The sequence below is a fragment of the Pongo abelii genome, chromosome 8 (genome assembly GCF_028885655.2).
Source record: "Pongo abelii isolate AG06213 chromosome 8, NHGRI_mPonAbe1-v2.0_pri, whole genome shotgun sequence".
Classification (NCBI taxonomy): domain Eukaryota; kingdom Metazoa; phylum Chordata; class Mammalia; order Primates; family Hominidae; genus Pongo; species Pongo abelii.
In genome coordinates, this window is record NC_071993.2 from 71,251,557 (window position 1) to 71,274,078 (window position 22,522).

General features: G+C 42.6%; 1 protein-coding gene and 1 pseudogene across 1 annotated transcript in view; both read right to left on the reverse strand.

Annotated features, from left to right (window-relative positions):
- The window catches only part of MCU (mitochondrial calcium uniporter), a 203,669-nt gene extending 191,528 nt beyond the window's left edge, over positions 1-12,141 (reverse strand). Inside the window, exon 1 of the mRNA XM_002820831.5 lies at positions 11,556-12,141. Coding sequence (XP_002820877.1) covers positions 11,556-11,705 — 150 coding nt within the window. The 5' untranslated portion in view covers positions 11,706-12,141. The remainder of the gene's footprint in view (positions 1-11,555) is intronic.
- LOC112135376 (small nucleolar RNA U3) lies at positions 7,332-7,494 on the reverse strand (annotated as a pseudogene).
- Positions 12,142-22,522: the final 10,381 nt, after the last annotated feature.

Genomic DNA, 22,522 nt, shown 5'->3' on the forward strand with positions numbered 1-22,522 from the left:
TTTGAGACAGAGTCTTGCTGTCGCCCAGAATGGAATGCAGTGATCTCTGCTCACTGCAGCCTCTGCCTCCTGGGTTCAAGCAATTCTCACGTCTCAGCCTCTGGAGTAGCTGGGATTACAGGTGTATGCCACCATGCTAGGCTAATTTTTGTATTAGGTTGGTTTCACCATGTTGCCCAAGCTGGTCTCAAACTCCTGGCCTCAAGTGATCTGCCTGCCTCCACCTCCCAAAGTGCTGGGATTACAGGCGTGAGCCACCATGCCCAGCCACGTTTCTTTAGTTTTATGTGTGTACAATGCACACACATAACTGGGTTACAGTGTAAAATGTACATCTACTGTGGGCTGAGTTAAAAACAAAACATAAAAACGCTGACCTACAGAACAAAATTTCAATTTCTTCAGAAGTCCCTTCATAGTCTGATCCCTCACCATAGAAACAGTGGTTAAGAGACAGGATCTCACTGTTTGGGGGTTTATATGCTAGGGTGTGACATCTGCTAACTGTGCGATCGTGGGTAAGTCACTTACTGTGTGTCACTTTGTTAAGTGACACAGTAATGATTTGCTGTGACTCTGGGCAAATCATTTAACTCAGTGGGTAACTTAGTTTCACTATCTATAAAATGAGGATAAGAACAGTAGCTGGGTCATAGTGTATCACAAGAATTAAATGAGATAATCTATGTAAAATTCTTGGCACATGATATACTTGAAAAATATTATCATTGGTATGACTACTATTGTCCAGCCTAATCTCCAGCTATTCTTGCCCATACTCCAGTTGTAACAAACCAGTGGCTGCTTCTCAAATACATCTTACTCCCTCATGAGGTCATGTCAGATTGGTTCTGCCCCGAATGCTGACCATGCTTTTCCAGTCACATTATATTTCCAAATGTTTGCTTTTTTTTTTTTCTTTTTTTGAGACACAGTTTCATTCTTGTTGTCCAGGCTGGAGTGCAATGGCGCCATATCAGCTCACTGCAACCTCTGCCTCTGGGTTCAAGTGATTCTCCTGCCTCAGCCTCCTGAGTAGCTGGGACTACAGGCGCACACCACCACACCCAGCTAATTTTTGTATTTTTTTAGTAGGGATGGGGTTTCACCATGTTGGCCAGGCTGGTCTTGAGCTCCTGACCTCAGGTGATCCACTCGCCTCAGCCTCCCAAAGCTTTGGGATTACAGGCGTAGCCACTGCGCCTGGCCCCAAATGTTTCCTCTTAAGCAAGACCTCTTCTGTGAAGCCTTCCTCAGCTCTCACAGGTAGGTCCTAAGTGCTCCCACTGAACATTCTTTAGAAAAAAAAGCAGCACAGCCACTTATAGTCTGTTTGTACAATGTCTCCTGGCCAGACTGTGAAGTCTTTTAGGACCACCACAAAGGCATCTCTCTCTCCAATGCCCAGGGCAGTGCCTCACAAAATGCAGGAGTTCCACAGATATTTTCTGAATGTCTCCAGGTTACCAAACCCTTCTAAGTCTTCATTTTCCATCTATACAATGGGAATAGTATTTTGCCAGAAGGACTGTTGTAGAGTAACTAGAGAATGTTATAAAAGCATCTGGTATAGAAGCAACTCAATAATTACCAGGTTTACTGGGTGTGACTTATTATTTTCTTTTTCTTCTTCTTCCTTTTTTTTTTTTTTTTGAGACAGAGTCTTGCTCTGTCGCCCAGGCTGGAGTGCAGTGGTGCGATCTCGGGTCACTGCAACCTCTGCCTCCCGGGTTCCAGCAATTCTCCTGCCTCAGCCTCCCAAGTGGCTGGAATTATGGCGCTCCCCACCATGACTGGCTAATTTTTTTGTATTTTTAATAGAGATGGGGTTTCACTATGTTGGCCAGGCTGGTCTTGAACTCCTGACCTCAGGTGATTCCCCCATCTCGGTATCCCAAAAGGCTGGGATTACAGGCATGAACCACAGCGCCCGGCTGGGTGGGACATTTTAGAAATCCAAACTAAATTAGGAATATCTCCAAGAAGCACATATCTTAGACCTCTAACAGCTAACACCTGGAGGAGAGGGTGAGGAAAGAAATTTAAGAAATGTAGTCAGTGGGGGGCAGGCACGGTGGCTCACGCCTGTAATCCCAGCACTTTGGGAGGCCGAGGTGGGCAGATCACGAGATCAGGAGATCGAGACCATCCTGGCTAACATGGTGAAACCCCGTCTCTACTAAAAAGAAAATACAAAAAATTAGCTGGGTGTGGTGGCAGGTACCTGTAGTCTCAGCTACTTGGGAGGCTGAGGCAGGAGAATGACGTGAACCTGGGAGGCGGAGCTTGCAGTGAGCCAAGATAGCGCCACTGCACTCCAGCCTGGGCGACAGAGCGAGACTCCATCTCAAAACAAAAAGAAATGTAGTCAGTAGGAAGGATGTCGAGATCTCTTGAAGGAAAACAGCAGTAGATGCTTGAGGAAGAACATGCTACAGGAGCAGAAAGGAAAAGGAAGGATGACCCACACTGACACCCAGAACAGTACAGTTTTCACTCTAGCCAGACTTAGGCTTAAATCCAAAACATGTGTCCTGCCTTTCAGTGCATCCCTAGCACTAAACCAGTTTATGACTTAAAACTATACAACTGGGATAATACCTCTCATAGGGTTATGGTAAAAATTAAATGAAGTAACAATGTCCTCAGGTCTTAGATGGTTTCTTCTATATCTATTCCTCTATCTATAGAAACCAGGTGGTTCAAGCTAACCTATATGCTCTCTTATTATCTGACAATTTATCAGTCATACTAACTTTCTCTGAACTGAAGTTTAAAGCAGATATTAATACAGTGCTCTTAAACATCCTCTAACATTACTTATCATGGAAAAGAGGTACAAAGTAGGTGTGTCTCAGCAGGCAAAAAAGAAGTTTAAATGATATTGATACCTACAAGGCAGTACAGTTCAGGACTGTCGTCTACACAGTTTCAACTGTCGTCTACACAGTCTCAAACACCTAATGGACTCCTCAGTAATTTTCTGATGATTATTACAAACATTCCTCAAACAATAAAGTGGAAAATAAATAGCAAGAAAAAATACATAAAAACTGAAAACTTTAGGAACAAAGCATAAAAATTAATACCCACTCTTCTGGATTAATAAATAGTATTAACATCATTAAAGAACCTTTGGAAAAGGCTCATATCTTTGAGATGTCAAAATGCAATGTCATATCATCAAATTATTCCAGAACTGCATTAGAAAAAGTTCCACCTTTAGCATGCTTTAGACCCAATTGGTGAAAAAATTTATGAAGTTATATTTTTATCAATATAAAAGATTCAAGTGTGTACATAGTTTTTGGACCAATAATTCACTAAACTTATTAAAATTAATTTGCTTGAAGCCAACTTTCATTTTTACACAGGCTAACTGCAAGCATTTAACAAAGTGCAGTGAAATAAATGCATTGTTTTCCTTTTGAGTTCAACCTACAGAGGAAAGGTTTTTTTAACAGTTATTATCAAGCTTAATCTAAATTAGAGAGTAATTATTCGAGACTGACTTTGAAGTTAGGTACTTTAAGAATTTGGCCGGGCACAGTAGCTCACGCCTTGTAATCCCAACATTTTCCAAGGCTGAAGTGGGGGGATCACCTGAGGCCAGGAGTTCAAGACCAGCCTGGCCAACGTGGCAAAATCTTGTCTCCAATAAAAATACAAAAAATTAGCCCAGCGTGGTGGCAGGCGCCTGTAATCCCCGCTACTCAGGAGGCTGAGACAGGAGAATCGCTTGAACTCTGGAGGCAGAGGCTGCGGTGAGCCGAGATCACACCATTGCACTCCAGCCTGGGCAACAAGAGCGAAACTCCATCTCAAAAAAAAAAAAAAAAAAAAGAATTTGACCACAATCCACTTTTTAGAACCACTCTCAGCTTAAGTGTTTTAAATGAAACAAAGAATTGTGTAATTTAGTAGGAAAAGAATTGAATAGGAAAATGAGAAGATGCGTGACCCATTTCCAGTTCTGTATTAACATGCTGAGCTACTAAGAAAAAAACCATTTCGGCCGGGCACAGTGGCTCACGCCTGTAATCCCAGCACTTTGGGAGGCCAAGATATGCAGATCACCTGAGGTCAGTAGTTCAAGACCAGCCTAACCAACATGGCAAAACTCCATCTCTACTAAAAATACAAAAATCGGCAGGGGGCGGTGGCGCGCACCTGTAGTCCCAGCCACTCAGGAGGCTGGGGCAGCAGAATCACTTGAACCCAGGAGACGGAGACTGCAGACAGCAGAGATAGCGCCACTGCACTCCAGCATGGACGACAGCGTGACTCCATCTTAATAAAAAAAAAAAAAAAGCCATTTCACCACTCATACTCTTGTTTCCTCAATATAAGGTCTTAGTGAACTCTAATCACTAAGGTTCTTTTTTTTTCCTTTTTCTGGGACGGAGTCTTACTCTGTCACCCAGGCTGGAGTGCAGTGGCATGATCTCGGCTCACTGCAACCTCCGTCTCCCGGGTTCACGCAATTCTCCTGCCTCAGCCTCCCGAGTAGTTGGGATTACAGGCGCGCACCCACCACACCCAGCTAATTTTTTTGTATTTTTAATAGAGATGGGGTTTCACCATGTTGGTCAGGCTGGTCTCGAACTCCTGACCTCACGATCCGCCTGCCTCAGCCTCCCAAAGTGCTGGGATTACAGGCATGAGCTACTACGCCCGGCAAACGCTTAAGATTCTTTAAAGTGCACAACTTTCACGGTAACATCTTAGTTTTCCTAACATGTTATCCTAGTAACTCTAATATATCCATGAGCCATGGTATGGCATTAATCAAAGAATAAAGAGTCTGGGCACGGTGGCTCACCCTATAATCCCAGTACTTTGGGAGGCCAAGGCAGGAGGACTGCTTGAGTCGAGGAGTTCAAGACCAACATGGGCAACATAGTGAGACTTCATCTCTACAAAAAATTTAAAAATTAGCCCAGTGTGGTGGATTGTGCCTGTAGTCCTAGCTATTCAAAAGGCTGAGGTCGGAGGATCACTTAAGCCCAGGAGTTCAAGGCTGCGGTGAGCTGTGATCACACTACTATACTCCGGCCTAGGCAACAGAGTAAGACCTCGTCTCAAAAAAAAAAAGAATAAAGGGCTGAGCATGGTGGCTCACGCCTGTAATACCAGCACTTTGGGAGGCCGAGGCAGGCCGATCACCTGAGGTCAGGAGCTCAAGACCAGCTTGTCCAACACGGTGAGACCCCATCACTACTAACAATACAAAAATTAGCTGGGCGTGGTGGCGCATGCCTTTAGCCCCATCTACTCGGGAGGCTAAGGCAGAAGAATCGCTTGAACCCGAGAGGTGGAGGTTGCAGTGAGCCAAGATTATGCCACTGCACTCCAGCCTGGGCGACAGAGTTAGACTCTGTCTCAAAAAAACAATAAAAGATTCAAAGGCTATCAGCCTTTGAATCCTCTATTCTAACAGCTGTCCTGAGATATTAAAAGGTAATCTTGACCTTAATCACAGGAAAACAAACAGTAATTTTTAAGAAAATCTATAGGGATGCAAAGCTAAAACATAAGAAGAAATAAAAACATCCTAGCAGTTGATAGCAAATTTTTTTTTTGTTTTAGGGCTACCTCACATTTGAAGTTGAAATAAAATGGCATTTCATTGATAACATCATCTGAATGATTTCCTACCAATGTATTGCCTTTGACTTAAACCACTCTTGATGCTGTATTTTCTATTTAGATTTCATGTTAAAAAAAAAAGAGTTACATAAAGCATAAAGAAAAGCCACTTGGGACTTAGAAAAGTTCAAATAATCAGAATTTTAAGATATCTAAGTTCATTTATTCAGATATTTTATGAGTTTTAAAGTAAGCAAGATTTTGTGCTGGATGTGGTAGCTCATGCCTGTAATCCCAGCACTCTGGGAGGCTAAAGTGAGAGGATCTATTGAAGCCAGGAGTTAAGAAACCAGCTTGGGCAACATAGCAAGACTGTTTCTACAAAAAAAAAAAAAATTCTTTTTATGAGCTAGGCACGGTGACACGTGCCTATATACCTAGCTACTCAAGAGGCTGAAGTGGGAGGACTGCTTAAGCCCAGGAGTTGAGGGCTCCAGCAAGCTATGACCACACCACTGCACCGTAGCCTGGTTAAGAGAACAAGACTATCTCTAAAAAAAATAAAAAATAAAAAGAATGGTTGCTTCCTTAAAAATAAAAGAAGTCAGCCAGGCGCGGTGGCTCATACCTGTAATCCCAGCACTTTGGGAGGCCAACGTGGGTGGATCACAAGGTCAGGAGTTCAAGACTAGCCTGACCAACATGGTGAAACCCCGTTTCTACTAAAAATACAAAAAAATTAGCCAGGCATGGTGGTGCACACTTGTAATCCCAGCTACTTGGGAGGCTGAGGCAGGAGAATCACTTGAACCCGGGAGGCGGAGGTTGCAGTGAACCGAGATCACGCCACTGCACTCCAGCCTGGGCAACAGAGCAAGACTCTGTCTCAAAACAAAAAAAAAAAAAAAGAAGAAGAAGTCTGGCCTGGGGGTAGTGGCTCATGCCTGTAATCTCAGCATTTTGGGAGGCCAAGGCAGGTGGGTTACCCAAGGCCAGGAGTTCGAGACCAGCTTGGCCAACATGGCGAAACCCAGTCTCTACTACAAATACAAAAATTAGCCGGGCATGGTGGCACGTGCCTATAAGCCCAGCTACTTGGGAGGCTGAGACAGGAAAATCACTTGAACCCAGGAGGTGGAGCCCAGCCTGGGCAACAGAGCAACACTCCATCTAAAATAAATACATAAATAAATAGAAGAAGTCTGTTCTTAAACATATTTATCCAGAACTCTCAAAATCTTAATATAGAATAAACCAACAAATGTGGAATCTGATTCAAACATATACTTGTAATAATCTGGGTAATTACTATACTTTTGCTGGCTACTGTCAGAAAGCTAATGACCACCGCTGAGCTAATCCAATGGTACCAACTCTTTCCATCAATCCACCATAAAGAAGTGTAATATACAACCAAAGACAGCACTGGCAATACTAAGCTTAAAGCAATTCTCCAAATTTGGCTACCTAAGGAAGGCTATTAAGCAAGCCAAACTGAGGGTAGGGGGATAGGGAGAGGAGATAAAGGGCATATCTTTTCCCTAGCAAGCAGAAAAAGGGGTGCATAGCTAATTAATGCTTGTCTGAGTGTCACCTATGTACCCAGCATTGTGCTAGAGTCTATAAGCCACAAAGGTAATAAGATACACATCATTGCTTTATCTCCCCAGTAAGATTAGATGCCCACAAATAAAACATTTAGAAATCATGTCAGTGTCAATCTGTGTCCTAAAGATAATAAATCCCATCAGAATTCAGAGACGACAGAATAAAACAATACAAAAGGGTTAAGAGCCAGGAATTACACAAATCAAGATTCAAACTAGGAATTGTTTTTTTCTCTACACATTTAGAGAAACTTTTCTAGTAACGAACTATAGAAATTATCCCTGAAAGTATCATCTTCACACTAGGAATTATTGAATCCGTCTCCATTTAAAGGAATTTTAGGCCAGATCTTCACACTAGGAATTCTTGAATCCATCTCCATTTAAAGGAATTTTTGGCCAGATGTAGTGGCTTACATATATAATACTAGCTCTTTGGGAGGATGAGTCCAGGAGTTCGAGACCAGCCTGGTAGAAATACCCTGTCTCTACCAAAAAAAAAAAAAATTTTTTTTTTTTGAGTCAGAGTTTCACTCTTTCGCCCAGGCTGGAGTGCAGTGGCGTGATCTTGGCTCACTACAACCTCTGCCTTCTAGTTTCAAGTGATTCTCCTGCCTCAGCCTCCCGAGTAGCTGGGACTACAGGCGCCTGCCACCATGCCCGGCTAATTTTTGTATTTTTAGTAGAGACGAGGTTTCACCATGTTGGCCAGGCTGGTCTCCAACTCCTGACCTCCTGATCTGCCTGCCTCAGCCTCCCTAGTTGCTGGGATTACAGGTGTGAGCCACCGCACCCAGCCAAAAAAAATTTTTTTAATTAGCTGGGCATGGTGGTGCACATTACTTGGAGAGGCCGAGGTGGGAGGACAGCTTGAGCCCAGGAGTTCAAGATTGCAGTGAGCTGTGACAGTGTCAATGAACTCCAGCCTGGGTGACAAAGCAAGACCTTGTATCAAAAAAAAAAAAAAAAAGTAAAGGAATTTTAATCCTTGGTCTGTTCATAACCACGAACATAACAAGTGACTTTCCTCAGTTTATTAGGTTTCCTCATGTGTAAAGTGAGAATGTTAGATTCAAAAGGAATTGTACATCACAGTCTGTAACCTGAAATGAACCTTAAAGGCTAGAGGAGTGATTAGGGGTGATAAAGGCTGAAATTCAGCTACAAAAAAATCCATAAAGGTTTAGTATGTATGTAAGGGACAGCGCAGAGACTAGCTTAAGTACAACAGAGTATTTGTGCTGGGATGAATCTGGCATAATAAGATTGGGCCAGACTATGAGGAACTCAATTAAAGAATTAGGACCTGCCTCTGTGTCAGGCAGTGTAACCTGTTAAAACTTTCAGGTTAAGCTGAAACAATGTCATTGCCAAAAGAACTGTGATGTGTAAAGTAGAGCTAGTCAGCCACAAACTGTAACAGGACAATGACAGACTTAAGTAAAAGATGTAGTAATTCAGCATAGCCGTTAACTGCTAGAAAATGCCAACAGTGGGGCTGTCATAATCAGAGATGAAACAGTTTGTTTTAGCAATGGAATTACAAAGCTCACAATGAAAGGCAGTTCCTCTTCGAAGAATCATACTTAAAAATAGCAGCCACCTTCACTAACCAAGCAGAAAAGCAGGCAACAAACATTTTACATCAGTTTTGGTTACAGTCACAAGCCGGAGAGAAGGAAAAAAATTACACTAGATGGTGCTAAAAATATTGAATAAGCCCCTGTACCTTTACTCTTATTTACTCAGTTGAATGACATACTAATGGAGAAGGGGAAGGAGACAAACTAAGTTTATAACTTCATAATTGCACTTACCAACTAGCTGAGCTACTGTATTGCTTTGGACTCATTCTCGAAACTTGGAAAAGATGAATTTCTCACTCAAAAAATTAGGCAGTGCCGTAACTGGTTATGCCCCCCTGGTTGTAATTTACCATACCATACAGCAGAACAAAAGTGGCACAAACTAGACTTGTGATCCAGTCCAATGCAGACTGCCATCTGCTGCACATACACAGGATGTCTCCCAAGCAAGATTCAACCTTAGTGTCTCTCAGGGACCTTTACCAGAACATCTATTCTTTCTGGTAAGCTGTTTGCTCCCATATTCACCTAATATATGTACTCAAATCAACACCTACTTACAGGAGAATTCCTATTCATGGGGTTTTGAAATAGCAATACTTTCCTAATGGATGATAGTAAATTTTATAAGGGAGGAGAGAGATGTAAAGGAGCATGTGCACTTTACAATAAAAAGAACACAATAAGGGGTGAGAATATCTCAGATGAGTGGGAGTCCTAAAACTTACGTATTAGCTAACGTAACCTTGGCCAAGTCTCTCTCTTTTCAGGGCCTCAATATCTTTTAAATGGAATTTATTGTAAGGAATCACAGACTATCCTATGGAAATAGCTGTATACATGATGGCTTCAGAAGAATTGTAGAAAAATAAAATGTTTATATATTTTAAATAATCAGGTGCAATTTTTTTCAAAATCTTACAATTCTAAATTCATGTACAAGTCACCATTCCCATAACATTCCTGCCCTTTAGAAATAACACTTCGTTTTAATTGTGCTTTCAGTTACAAATTCAACACTTCATTTTTACCCACCCTAGAATAGCACAGAGAACACCTTCATGAAGTATCCCCACAAGGGAGACACTCACAGCCTGACAAATCTGCACAGTGGAAAATATACAAGGCACAAATTTTTAAAAATGCTAAATGAATATCACAACCAAACAGTCTTAAAAACTGTGCAAAGTCAGAAGACGTCTTATCAAAATATGGACTTAAGGACAACTTGGGAAGCCTTTAAGTAGTTTGACGGAAAGGGGAATGCAATCAAAATTTGGGGTGGCCTTATGTTTTTAAGAGAACAAAACACGTAACTAGAGGCTATGAAACATGCAAATTAAACTGAACTGTGGAAAAGCTCTTGGCTGTCACCCAAAAGCTTCGGCAAAGCAATATGCCAGTATGCCAAATAAAAAGAGGTACAATCTTCTCACAAGAATGAGGCTACGGTCCATACCTATGACTAATAATAACAATACAACCTTGCTTTTGCAGAGCATTAGGTCTTTTCATAGCTCTTTCAGGCACTCGATTTTGATGTTGTCATTGGCCTTAGGAGTATCCTCTCTGAAGAGCTCCAGTTCAGCTTCCTCTTAAGAGCTATGATCAGAACAAGGCAGGTGATGTGTTTATTGAGGGTTGAAGGTACTATTGTAGTTTCTCCTATCAAGCTGTTTGCAGTGATCCTCTAATAATCACACTACACAACTCAGCCCCAGGAAATAAAACCTACATTCTTTCCCTCAGAGCTGGCCAGAGACCAACACATATAGGTCTAGGAAGTCCAAGGGAAGGAAACCTCCTGACTTGTTAGGTTAAGAACTCCATGCCAAATTCATCTCTTGCAATTGAAAAAAGAAATTCTCTCACACTCTGTCTCTCTCTCTCTCACACACACACTCACCCAAGAGTGTTCAAACAGAAATCCTCTTTTTCTGCCAGCCAATGAAACCCAGCAACAACTGGTTAACACAACCACCAAATCTCTGCCTCTGTCAACAACTTGTCATATTCGCTTCTCCTGTGCCTGCTGCCCACCCTTCCCGCTTCAAGCACGCGTGAACACGCTTATACAGTAGCCCTCGAAAGGACCCCCAAAAGCACCTTTAAGGACCCAAGAGGATGAAGCTTGCCTCCTGAAGCAATGCAGCATCCATCTCGAGGGAGCCCGTTCCCCATGCACACACACACAGGAAGTCACAGAGGGGGATAAAGTTTGATTTTCCTTCTTGCCCGACCCCTCCGGGACGAGAGAGGACGAGGGGCGGCCCCGCCGGGGTCCTGGGCTGCTCTCCGGGGCAGCTCCCAGCAGCATGGCACTGCCACTCTCCTGGCACACACAAGGCGGCCGCGGCAACTCAGAACTCCCCAACCCGCCCGGAGGAGGAGGGAAAGGGGACAACTTCCATCGGGCTCCGTTCGGGAGCCTTGGGGCAGGGCTGTTAAGAACGAAGAAGGGAGGGACCGCGATTGGGGGCGGGTCGGGGAGAGGTTCAAGTCCCGTGCCTTCCCCGCCCTGGTGTCCCCAGTCCTGCGGGAACATCCCCGCCGTCGCCCCTCCTCCTCCTCTCGGCTTCCTCCCGCCCGCCCTCCCTTCCTGGTCGCCGCCGCAGGCGCCTGAAGGGCACGGCGGCTCCTCGGTGACCGGCAACCTCCGGAGCGGCCGGGAGTTGAGGTAACTCGCCTGCTGCCCCGGCGGCCTGCCCGCCGGCGGCTCCCACACGCCAGCGCCGCCCCGCCCTCCCCGGAGCCTCCGGGCGCGCTCGCTCACCGTCCGGTGGTGCTGCTGCTGCCGGTGGCAGCTGACGCCCAGCCCAGGGAAGCAGCCGGCAGTCAGCGCCCCGCAGCCGCCGGCGCCCCCGCCGCCGCCGCCCCGAGAGGAGAGGAGCAGCATGAGCGATCTACCTGCGGCGGCCGCCATCTCTCAACTGGAAACGGCGCCGACCCAGGCAGCGCAGCGGACGGCCGGGGCGGAGCTAAGACCCGCCACTCACCGACGCCGGGCCAACTAAAGCCCTTGACTGAGTTGATGAGGCGGGGCTTCCTGCAAGGTCCAATCGACAGGCGGGAGAACCACATTGGAAGCTGCCAGTCACTTCCAGAGTTACCTATAGTGGGACATAGTCAATTACGGGCAAATTCTAGGGAACCGGTAATTGGCACCCAAACCCGTGAAAATAACAGCAATAGAGATGGCATGTTCAGTTCGGCTATCTTCACCAACAATAGAGCTACGATAAGAGTAACGGGGGATATAGATATTTGTGAAAAGCTTTGTTCGAAGTTGAGTTCTAAGTGAGTGTTCTAAGTTGGCAAAATAGGCACCAAATTAATAACCATTAACTGTGTATGCTGTAACTCTCAACTACACGCCTAGAGTTATCATTCATAACTGATAATATTTAGATATGCTGAAATTAACTCTGCATCACGGAGTGATCTAATGACTGTGATGTGTAGCATAATATAGGAGGGGTAGAACGATTACAATATCAAAGTCCCAAAATGAGTACATGCCATCAGAGTGAATTAACTGACGTGTATACATCTCAAATACCCAATTCATTTTTACAGCACCTTTGTACTGATATTCTTAAACTCTCCAGAAACAGCACTATTTTACCATATTTGACTTTGTGTGCATTTACAGAAACAGAACACATTAATAACGTAATAAAAAATCATGTAAGGCCGGGCGCGGTGGCTCACGCCTGTAATCCCAGCACTTTGGGAGTCAGAGGCGGGCGGATCACGAGGTCAGGAGATCGAGACCATCCTGGCTAACACGGTGAAACTCCGTCTGTACTAAAAATACAAAAAATTAGCAAGGCATGGTGGCGGGCGCTTATAGTCCCAGCTATTCCGGAGGCTGAGGCAGGAGAATGGTGTGAACCCAGGAGGCGGAGCTTGCAGTGAACCGAGATCGGGCCACTGCACTCCAGCCTGGGCGACACAGCGAGACTCTGTCTCAAAAAAAAAAAAAAAAAAAAAAAATTCATGTAAAAGGCTATTTTAATGATGTTTCATAATTTTGCCAAAATAGTTATCAGAATACGCTTTGGAATAACAAACACTTTCTTTTGAAAAAACTTCTTTCCGCTTAAACTCACAATGAGGGCTCCTTGAATACTTCCTAAGAAAGATTTTGGGTCCTGAATTTCCTTAAAAGAGTATTTCCTTGCTATCTGTTTATTATTATGAGCTGATTAAATTCTCACACCTCTTTTTAAAATCTGGAGCAGGAAAATAGTTTGGGAAGCAAATACAAGCATTATTTTAAATTTTGGAAAACATCTTTGTAGTGTAGCCTTAGATGATAAATTTAAAACAAAAACAAAACACACACATAAATACGAAGAAAATGTTATCACTTGTTCTAAGAATATTCTTTAAAGTTTGACTGAAATGGTACCTTCTTGGCCAAGAATAGCTAAAAAATGACGTGGAAGTTTTTTGTTTGTTTAATCCTTATGCCCCACCTACCCCAAAACAGTGAGATGATTGGCTTCTCCAGGAGAGATATCATGTCACTCACTCAAAAGGCTTTATTGCCCAACAGGTGGAACTTGAGACCTTAAGAATGAGCCCCCATTCAACAGCTGCACACAGTAATCCCCCTAGTTGGAAATCCATGACATTCCTGGAACAATTTCCCTTACAATTATTTTCCACCCATCTATATTTATCCCAACTGCATTTGATGTATTTACCCATGCTGTGCCATTTTCTCTCTCACCCCTTCACACCTTCTTACAGAGATCACCATGGATTTTAGTTTTGTTTTTATTTTCTGTGCCTTCACCAGATCTAGCTATGAATCAGGATTGCTCCATTTCCACTTTCCACTTTAAGAAATTTTACGAGAACTGCCTTTACTCTATTTTTCCAAGCATGAAAATTAGATGTGCATCCTGCAGTGAGATTTACTCATATGCATTAGCAAAAGAACTAAGTAAATAATACTTTTAAGTGCACAAACATGAAATTGGCAGTATTAGCAAAAGTTTTCTTCCTACCTATTTACCAAAATGTGTCATCTTTTATCTACTAAGATGAAATCACTGATGCACCAGAGAGAGATAGGCTGTATAAATCTGAAGATTCACTGACTATACTCAGTTCTGGGTGTTGATAATCCAAGGCCAGCAATTAATTTAAACAAATATCAATTATCTCCTCACAGAGAAAAACTTCTTCGTAGCTGCAAAGGACATATCTCATATGAGCTGGTTGGCCAACCCTGATAAGGAGAAAGTGTAGATAGCTCAACAGAAAGTCATTCTCAAACCTGAAAAAAATTATGTGTGTGTATGTATAAATATATGTGTGTGTGTGTGACTGTATATACACACACATTATATAGAGAGAGAAGGAAAGGGAATCAACATACCTGCTATGTGCCAAAGATTGTGCTGATCACTCCAGAGATACTACATTTAAAAAGGACGGCAAGACAACCACAGAAAACTTTTAAAAATTGTGACTTTCATGAGAAAGAAGTTGAAGAAAACCTCAATGTCTTCCAATGGGGAAATGGTTAAATACATTAGACACTAACTTTGTAACAGAAAATTATTCAACCATTAAAAAATTGAGGGCCAAGCACAGTGGCTCATACGTGTAATCCCAGCTCTTTGAGAGACTGAGGCAGGAAGATCACTTGAGACCACACATTTGAGACTTGCCTGGGCAACACAGCAAGACCCTATCTCTAAAAATATATATTTTTTAATTAGCTGGGTGTGGTGGTGCACGGCTGTAGTCCCAGCTACTCAGGAGGCTGAGGCAGAAGGCTTGCTTGGGCCCAGGACATTTGAGGTTATGGTGAGCTATGATCATGGCACTGCACTCTAGCCTGGGTGAGAGAACGAGACCCTCTCTCTTAAAAAAAAAAATTATTGTATCTATACTTTTTTATTAGATATATATTTTTATTTATATATGTATATATATATTTTTTTGAGACGAAGTCTCACTCTATCGCCCAGGCTGGAGGGCAGTGGCACGATCTTGGCTCACTGCAACCTTTGTCTCCTGGGTTCAGAGGCGATCCTCTCGCCTCAGCCTCCTGAGTAGCTGGGAATACAGGTGTTGCACCACCACGCCCAGCTAATTTTTGTATTTTTGGTAAAGAAGGGGGTTTCACCACATTGGCCAGGCTGGTCTTGAACTCCTGACCTCAAGTGATTCTCCCACCTCAGCCTCCCAAAATGCTGGGATTACAGGTGCTATCTATACATTTAAATAATATAGATAACACAGTATAGATGACCCTTTTTATAGTAATTTATATATATGTATAACTTAGATAGATAGATGGTAATTTCCAGAAGAAAACATGTTACCTCTGGGAAGTTTTAAGGGGTAGCTATTCTTCTGAATGGTTTAAAGTATTCGCGTCTGCTTGAATTTAAGATGTATATGTATACACATCTTACAATTTATATATATATGAAAAGTAAATTGTTCTCACCTGCATATTACTTTGTAATTATAAAAACATGGTCACTAAAACCAACATGGCTGCAGAATTGTTTTCTGTGCCAACTCTTAAGCACAGGTTGATCTTTTTTTTTTTTTTTAAGCTAAAACTGATCAGAACAGGCTTCCTGGAGCAAGAAACCTTAACTAGGTTCTCTACTATTTTTTTTTTAAGCTAAAACTAATCAGAACAGGCTTCCTGGAGCATGAAACCTTAACTAGGTTCTCTACTAAAATGTACACTGACGTCAGCTCTCAAGTATGACTCAACTCAGTGGAGTATTTGCCTAAGCATTCCAGAATAGCTAGGGTAGGTGAGGCACATGGTTCATTGACATGATCAAGAAAGCATAAAAGGAATCTGCCCAGAGATCTAGGGGCTGCATTTCGTTGTTTACTGATAATATGAATTATTATTCAAGTGAAATCAGCAGTATTTAACAGGAAAAGGTATACGAAGAGGAAAGCCAAAAGGAAAGGGTTTCGCCTTCCAATATTTATCAAGAACCACAGCCTGGACCTGTTTGCTGGCTATGCTTTAGTGTTTTTCCAGATGTTTTTATTCCCATTTCTCCTCATATATCCACCTGCAGTCATCTCTTCATCACTACCACGCCTGTTCCCATGACTTCCTAGTTTCTGTGATGATTTCTGTCTTTTTTCTGTCAGCTCCTCTGGATCATAAATATTTCTAGTCAGTGTAGTTGAGAAGGGTTCTACTCTTAAATTGCAGGACATATATTTTCCTGTCTATATCTATATCTATTCTCACTTCACACGCACACACACAAACACACACACACACACACACACACACACAATTTTTCCTTCCTCATTTTTCTCTTTTTTCTTCCTCCAACACTCCCATTTCCCTTACTCTAATATAGATTTCAACCCTACTCTAAATCAGAGATACCAGCCTGGGCAACATGGCAAGACCCTAGCTCTACAAAAAAATTAGCCAGGTGTGGTGATGCGTGTCAGTACTCTCAGCTACTGAGGAGGCTGAGGTGAGAGGATCCCTTAAACCCAGGAGTTGGAGGCTTCAGTAAGCTATGATAGGGCTACTGCACTCCAGCCTGGATGACAGAGTAAGATTATGTCTCAAAAAAATGAATAAATAAAAATAGTAAGTCAGAGATAGATTTATATATTCCCTGTAAAATGTTTTGTGTGGAAGGAGGCTCATGTCCTGGTCTCCAAAGGATGACAGACTCCACATTCATTTTATAACTTAGCGGCCTTATAATCTAACATTGTTTTAGGTCAGGAACATCCAATCTGCAAGTTTTTCTGTCGAGAGCCGAACTCCAGGAAAACATTGAGTTGAGAAGGGCAGGGCTTGTTCAAATAGGATTATCTTTGTTCATGTTTCTCAGAATCTGAGAGGTTGGCAGCATACTTTAAAGCTGTCCTTTTTGTGTTCCGTTGACGTGTGGTCTCCTGTAATCTTCTGCTTACTAGACTTCTTGATATAGGAAGTCTTTTGTCTCTATCAGAAGTGATTCAAGGGGTGGGACACTAATTTTACACTTAAATAAACCACACCTCCTAAGTGAATAAGAATTCGGCTCACATTCTTATGAAACCCAACACCATCCATTCCAGAGCATTTAAAAGTGCCAAAAGATCACAACTTTCTCTAATACGGTTGAACTACAAAAAAATCCCAAATTGGTAAAGTGGCTCCTCTCTCAGCAATCCCCTGCCCAGATGTCTTTTTTTTTTTTTTTTTTTTTTTTGAGATGGAGTCTCACTCTGCTGTGGTCCAGGCTGGAGTGCAGTGGCGCGATCTCGGCTCATTGCAACCTCTGCCTCCCGGGTTCAAGTGATTCTCCTGCCTCAGCCTCCCGAGTAGCTGAGATTACAGGCATGTGCCACCACACCCGGCTAATTTTGTATTTTTAGTAGAGACAAGGTTTCTCCATGTGATTCACCCGCCTCAGCCTCCCAAAGTGTTAGGATTACAGGCATGAGCCACTGCGCCCGGCCTCCTGCCCAGATATCTACTCTCCGTACCCCGAACATGCCCTGACACTTCCAACCTCCACTCTTTGCTCCTACTCTCCCTGTAGCCACCTGTCCTACTGTTCTTTTGAATACCAGCTTGGTCTCATCTGAGGGTAAATGTCCCAGTAAAATTAAACTCTCCCTCTTGCATCTTCTCATAATTTGTTGTTTGACTTTCTATCTCAGTATCTTGGTCCTGGATCTGAGCTGATCTGACTGATAGGTCTGTCATAGGTCTTGATTATCACATCTATTTAATTAGGCTATTTTGACTGGCTGGGCCACAGTTCCCTTCTTTCACCATTCTATGTATATTTCATATCAAAATTGTTTATATTACTATCTTTCTCCTACAGAGCTCTTCCAGGTTAGAGGTGCCAATCTGGCAAATTAATTGAAGCTAACTTTAGATGATGTCAGTTACTCCTTAGATTGTCTCTTTTATACAACACTTATATTTATAGGAGCTTCCAGTGCTGATATCTAAAATAATTTCACAAAGTATGGCAAGTCTAAAAAAATTATTTTGGTCCCTTAAAAGTCTTCAAAAATTCATCAAATACTGAGCCATATTAGTCTGCCTTCTTCAAGGTCCCATACATCTTTATATCATGCTGGGTTTTGTCCAAATTTCAGCTCCTCTTAAACTAAACTAATATATTGTCAAAATGCTATTTTTGGGGCTGGATGCAGTGGCTCACACCTGTAATCCCAGCATGTTGGGAGGCCAAGCTGGGAGGATCATTTGAGACCAGGAGTTTGAGACCAGCCTGGGAGCAACATAGTGAGACCCTATCTCTACAAAAAAATTTTAAAATTAGGCTGGTGTGGTGGCACATGTCTGTAGTCCCAGCTGCTTGGGAGGCTGAAGTGGGAGAATCACTTGAGCCCAGGAGGCTGAGGCTGCAGTGAGCCATGATCATACCACTGCATTCCAGCCTGGGTGACATAGGAAGACTCCATCCCTAAAAAAAAAAAAAGAAAAGAAAAGAAAAAAAAAAGCTATATTCGTTCTCAATTTTGATATAATGTATATAATCTTCATCAGTACTTATTTACACATGAACACATAGAATCTGGGCTATGGGTTGTACTTGGTGGCAGGCAGGGCATGGAGGAAATTGTAGGCGTGAGATTGGTCATTGCCGGTTAACGACAGGTGCAAACGCTGCTCTTTAAATTTAGCCATTGCATTTGGCGTCCTGTCTCTCAGTCGTCACTTACAGCAACTGTTACTGATTTGGAAAGGATCAAGGAAAGGATGACAGAAAGGGTCACATTTATTAAAAGGCAGAGAGAAAAAGTTTTGTTCTCTTTTATTTAATAAAAACTAACCTAAGGAATGAAAAATAGTAAAAGACTTGGAGAGTATAAAGACAGCTTAAAAAATAGAAGAGGGAGGCCAGGCATGGTGGTTCATGCCTGTAATCCCAGCACTTTTGGTGGCCGAGGTAGGCGGATCACCTGAGGTCAGGACTTCAAGACCAGCCTGGCTAACATGGTGAAACACCATTTCTACTAAAAATACAAAAAATAAGTGGGCATGGTGGTGCATGCCTATAATCCCAGGTACTCTGGAGGCTGAGGCAGGAGAATAGCTTGAACCTGGGAGGTGGAGGTTGCAGTGAGCCAAGATCACACCATTGCACTCCAGCTTGAGCAACAACAGCAAAACTCTGTCTCAAAAAAAAAAAAAAAAAAAGGAATAGAAGGGGGAAGGAAATTATTCAGAGATAATTATTAACAAACTGTTCTTAATTAGGCACTTTAAAAGCCATTCCAGCTGCCAAAACTTGGGAGCAAAAGCATCTAAAATCATTGGTTGAAGCTCAGAAAATAATGATTATTAATTCAGAGTTGGGATAAGAATAGGGGACAAGACCTGGATTGATATAATTTACTAATTCATTCATTGTCAGTCAGTCAAGAAAAATATATTGAATAGTAGGTGCCAGGCAACATATGTGAGGAGAAATTTTCCAAAATTTGCATTCCCTATATTGTGTATTTCTTTTTCTGAAATATTTATCTAACTACCATAACCCTGACCTTGAAATGGAATAAATCCTTCCCATAACTTTGTAGCCCAACATTTACATATCACTCCAAAGAATGAAAGATCCCTTGAGTAATCTCAGAGCATTAACATAACATGAATTTAAAACATACCACCAATGTAATAATCACCCCACTCAATGACTTTATTAAGAAAACATGAAGAGGCCGGACATAGTGGCTCACATCTGTAATGCCAGCACTTTGGAAGGCCAAGGCGGGTGAATCACCTGAGGTCAGGGGTTTGAGACCAGCCTGACCAATATGGCAAAACCCTGCCTCTACTAAAAATACAAAAATTAGCCAGGTGTGATGGCATGCGCCTGTAGTCCCAGCTACTCAGGAGGCTGAGACAGGAGAACTGTTTGAACCGAGGAGGCAGAGGTTGCAGTGAGCCGAGTTCGCGCCACTGCACTCCAGCCTAGGTGACAGAGCGAGACTCCGGAAAAAAAAAAAGAAGACATGAGGAATAGCCAGGTACAGTGGCACACCTATAATCCCAGCCACTGGGAAAGCTGAGGCAGAGGCAGGAGGATCACTGGAGCCCAGAAGTTCAAGACTAGCCTGGGCATCATAGTGAGGCCCTGCCTCCATTAAAAAAAAAAGACACAAAGAAATTGTAATTTTTTTCCTGTCAATGCGTAGTAGAGTACAATTCTTTTTTTTTCTTCTTCTTTTTTTTTTCTTTTATTATTATTATTATTATTATTATTATTATACTTTAGGCTTTATGGTACATGTGCGCAACGTGCAGGTAAGTTACATATGTATACATGTGCCATGCTGGTGCGCTGCACCCACCAATTTGTCATCTAGCATTAGGTATATCTCCCAATGCTATCCCTCCCCCCTCCCCCCACGGACATGGATGAAATTGGAAATCATCATTCTCAGTAGAGTACAATTCTATTTAAATAGTTTTAAGCTACTTCATTGCCTAGGGTATAAACTAAATTTCCGTCTCAGAGAATTATAAGATGACATTGTGTTACTTTCCTCATGCCTTGCTTTGCTAAGATATATATATATTAGGTTGAAATAGGGCCCTTTGGGTTACTCACTATCGGAGAAATAACTAAACTAATAAGCTTGTTAAAATTTAAGCTGGCCGGGCTCAGTGGCTCACGCCTGTAATCCCAGCACTTTGGGAGGCCGAAGTGGGCAGATCACCAGGTCAGGAGATCGAGACCATCCTGGCTAACAAGGTGAAACCCCATCTCTACTAAAAATACAAAAAATTAGCCGGGCGTGGTGGCAGGTGCCTGTAGTCCCAGCTACTGGGGAGGCTGAGGCAGGAGAATGGCATGAACCTGGGAGGCGGAGCTTGCAGTGAGCCGAGATCCCACCACTGCACTCCAGCCTGGGCGACAGAGCGAGACTCTGTCTCAAAAAAAATAAAAAATAAAAAATTTAAGCTGAGTTTTCAGCATCTATAAATTCTACTACTTTAAGGCCCTGAAGCAATTATGCCTATTATCTATTTGATAAAAATATTTCGTTTATTGCCAAGAAGAGAAAATTTTCACATAATACCACTAGATGATTAACCCAAGACAACATGTGAAAGGTCCTTACTCAGAATGCTGAGTTAATTTGAAAATATCTTTATTATTACCTCCCACAATATAGATTTGATATCAAAGAGGATTTGATAAAGATTGTAAAGATGTAACGGTTCTTTTAAAATCAGCCTTTGCTGCTTTGCTGCTTTCTTACCAATTTTGTCTTTTGGAAGGTGAAAAAATATGAAGAGACAAATAACTTCTTGTTTGCCAACCAGGTCCCCTTCCCAGAAATAGTCCTGGGACAGGCTGGGTGCGGTGGCTCATGCCTGTAATCCCAGTACTTCGGGAGGCTGAGGTGGGAAGACTGCTTGAGCTCAGGAATTTGAGCCCACCCTGGACAACACAATGAGATTTTGTCTCTACAAAAAATAAGCAAAATTAGCCAGGCGTGGTGGCACATGCTTGTGGTCCCAGCTACTCAGTAGGCTGAGGTGATAAGATCGCTTGAGCCAGGAAGGATGAGGCTGCAGTGGGCTGAGCTCACATGCCTGCACTCCAGCCTTGGCAACAGAGCAAGACCCCGTCTCTTAAAAAAAAAAAAAAAAAAAAAAAAAAGTCCTTGCCGGGTGTGGTGACTCCCCATCTCTACTAAAAAATACAAAAAATTAGCCAGGCATAGTGGCACGTGCTTGTAGTCCCAGCTACTCGGGAGGCTGAGGCAGGAGAATCACTTGAACCTGGGAGGTGGAGGTTGCAGTGAGCTGAGATTGCGCCACTGCACTCCAGACTGGGCAACAGAGCGAGACACTGTCTCGAAAAAAAAAAAGTCCTGGGACATAAATGAATCTTTTTGAATTAAATTTTACATATAAGCTAATACTAAGCAGGCCAATTTCGAAAAGTAAAACCCTAATCGTTTCTGGAATGCATCCTTTAGGATGGAATTCTCAATTTTTGTTTCATCTTGACAGATACACTTTTAATACATGCTGGTCACAAAGAATAGTTCCTAAAAGCATCTGAATAAATAAAATGAACTTTGGTTTTATACTCTTCCAAATGTGTTAGCTGTAACTACACCGCGTCCAGACATCTCCTAGCTAAAAGGATCTGAAATACTTCTTAAATTTAATTAAAAAATTCTGTAACTGCAGTAATGGCTATCCTTGAGGTCCAAGAAATTAACTCTTTATTTCAACAAATAATATGACTTGGTTAAGTTACCATAGCTAACAAAATGAAGGCTCTGGCCTAACAAAGCTTACCATATAATAAAAACAAGGGAAGCAGGGGAGGATTGTAGGAGGTCATTCACCCAGATTTGAGGATCTGAGAGGGCACTTCTGGGGAAGCAATACTGGGTGAGGTCTGAAAGATTAGTAAGAATAAATGCCAGGGGGAGAGTAGCAACATTTGATATCAGAGAGGCAATAGGAGCAGGTGACAAAGTATCTCATAAAACAGATTAAGGAATTTGTGTTAAGAATTTGTATTGCCGGGCCTGGTGCCTCACCCTGTAATCCCAGCACTTTGAGAGGCCGAGGCGGGCAGATCATGAGGTCAGGAGCTCAAGACCAGCCTGGCCAATATGGTGAAATCCTGTCTCTACTAAAACTACAAAAATTAGCTGGGCGCAGTGGCAGGCGCCTATAATCCCAGCGACTTGGGAGGCTGAAGCCCTGGGTGG